The 1,521-nt window shown below is 47.3% G+C and overlaps 1 protein-coding gene across 1 annotated transcript in view; it reads right to left on the bottom strand.

The window, feature by feature from the left end:
* The window catches only part of LOC106818558 (dystroglycan-like), a 7,114-nt gene that overhangs the window by 1,904 nt on the left and 3,689 nt on the right, over window positions 1-1,521 (bottom strand). The window contains exons 4-5 of the mRNA XM_014823257.1: window positions 1,144-1,239; window positions 59-301 (exon numbers count right to left, since the gene is read on the bottom strand). Coding sequence (XP_014678743.1) covers window positions 59-301; window positions 1,144-1,239 — 339 coding nt within the window. The remainder of the gene's footprint in view (window positions 1-58; window positions 302-1,143; window positions 1,240-1,521) is intronic.

The following is a 1,521-nucleotide window of genomic DNA, read 5'->3' on the forward strand; positions in this document are numbered from 1 at the left end:
TATGCATTAATGAAAATAAATCATCAAGACAATTAATCAATTAATTTCACTCAATTACCTTGACGGACGCCGTCCGCCCGTCGATGTTCTCTGCCACCAGGTGGTACTTTGCAACGCTGGGCGCGCGAACGAGGGCCTTGAGCGGCAGGCCGGACATCGTCTGTGAGGTCGCGTTGAAGGTCAGCCAGGAATCGTCCGGGATAGGGCTGCGATCCCGCGAGAGCAGCGAGAGGGAGAGCTGGCGCGTGCCGCCTCCCGCACCGTCGTCGAACGTGCGCGCGGGCACGCGGAATACAAACACCTGCCGGGAGCGGACGGTGAGGTCAGAGGTCACGCAGCAAGCACACTAACGTAAGGAGGGAGGGCGGGTTTTGCTCGATCATTCAGATATAAAAACAAGACTGACCACCCCAATGTGTTACTTGGAAAGCCCCAGGTTAAAATTGAAATGATTTTTGAATGGATTTTACATTACTTTTGGATCGGAACTAGACCAAGAGCACGAACACTTGATCAGAATTTCCGATTGTGTTTGAAATTAAGAGAATAAATAAATAGTACTAGAAAGATTTCGTTTAATAGTGTGCACGTTAACAGAACAGCAATTCAATTTAGAAACTGATTAAGGTTACATATTATATTTGCATACATTTATAATTTATCACAACATACCAAGAGTTTAATCCAAACACTTGAGACCAGTAGCAACCTTTTTTTCCCTTACATTAACAACGATATTCCCATATGAATCATACATGCAATTATTCCCATAGTAATAGTCCGCCCCCCCCCCTCCGTTAACAGTGACCCTAGGCCATAATAAAAATGTTTGACCTCACCCGACCGACCCGCCAAAAACGGGCAACTCCTAAAAGAAATTTAATCTTTTCTTTTTTTTGCAAATTGTATCACTGTATATATAATTATATCATTATATAAATCTGTAGGCAATACATTATATGTACCAATCAAACCAAACATTCAACATAAGAGGTATCTCCACACAAGCACACCCGAGCATGTAGACACCATGCTGAATTTGTAAAAAGACCCCTGCCCTCAAAAAAAAGCCGACCTACCTACCCAAACTTTTCAACCTGGGTCGGGTGAGGGCAAACAAATATTTTTTAATTGTGACCCTACCTCTCCCTGCATGGCTTGTAAGTCCTTCATGGGCTGAGCGACGGATGGCCGGGACTTTGGTTGTTTCGTGGGACCTCCCGGCTTCTTAGTCTTCTCCTAGAAGCGAGAGAAGCAGCGAGAGTGAGACCAACACATCGCGAGTCAGACACAGGGGGCGTGGAGAAATGGGCGATAGTGGCGCCATCGTGCGTCCGAGAGCTGAAATCGTCGAAAACCCGTTGAGAGCGTGAATCGGTTAGCGTCTCGGTATGGTAGCCGGCATCTGAAACAAATACGTGGACGCACAATCATCGATGTCATAGCACCCATGCTGGCGGCTGCTGGCAGAAAGACAGGGGGTGGGGCCGCGGGAGGGGAGCTGAGGGAGGAGGGGGTGGG

This window comes from Priapulus caudatus, unplaced genomic scaffold (genome assembly GCF_000485595.1).
Source record: "Priapulus caudatus unplaced genomic scaffold, Priapulus_caudatus-5.0.1 Scaffold2329, whole genome shotgun sequence".
Lineage (NCBI taxonomy): Eukaryota > Metazoa > Priapulida > Priapulimorpha > Priapulimorphida > Priapulidae > Priapulus > Priapulus caudatus.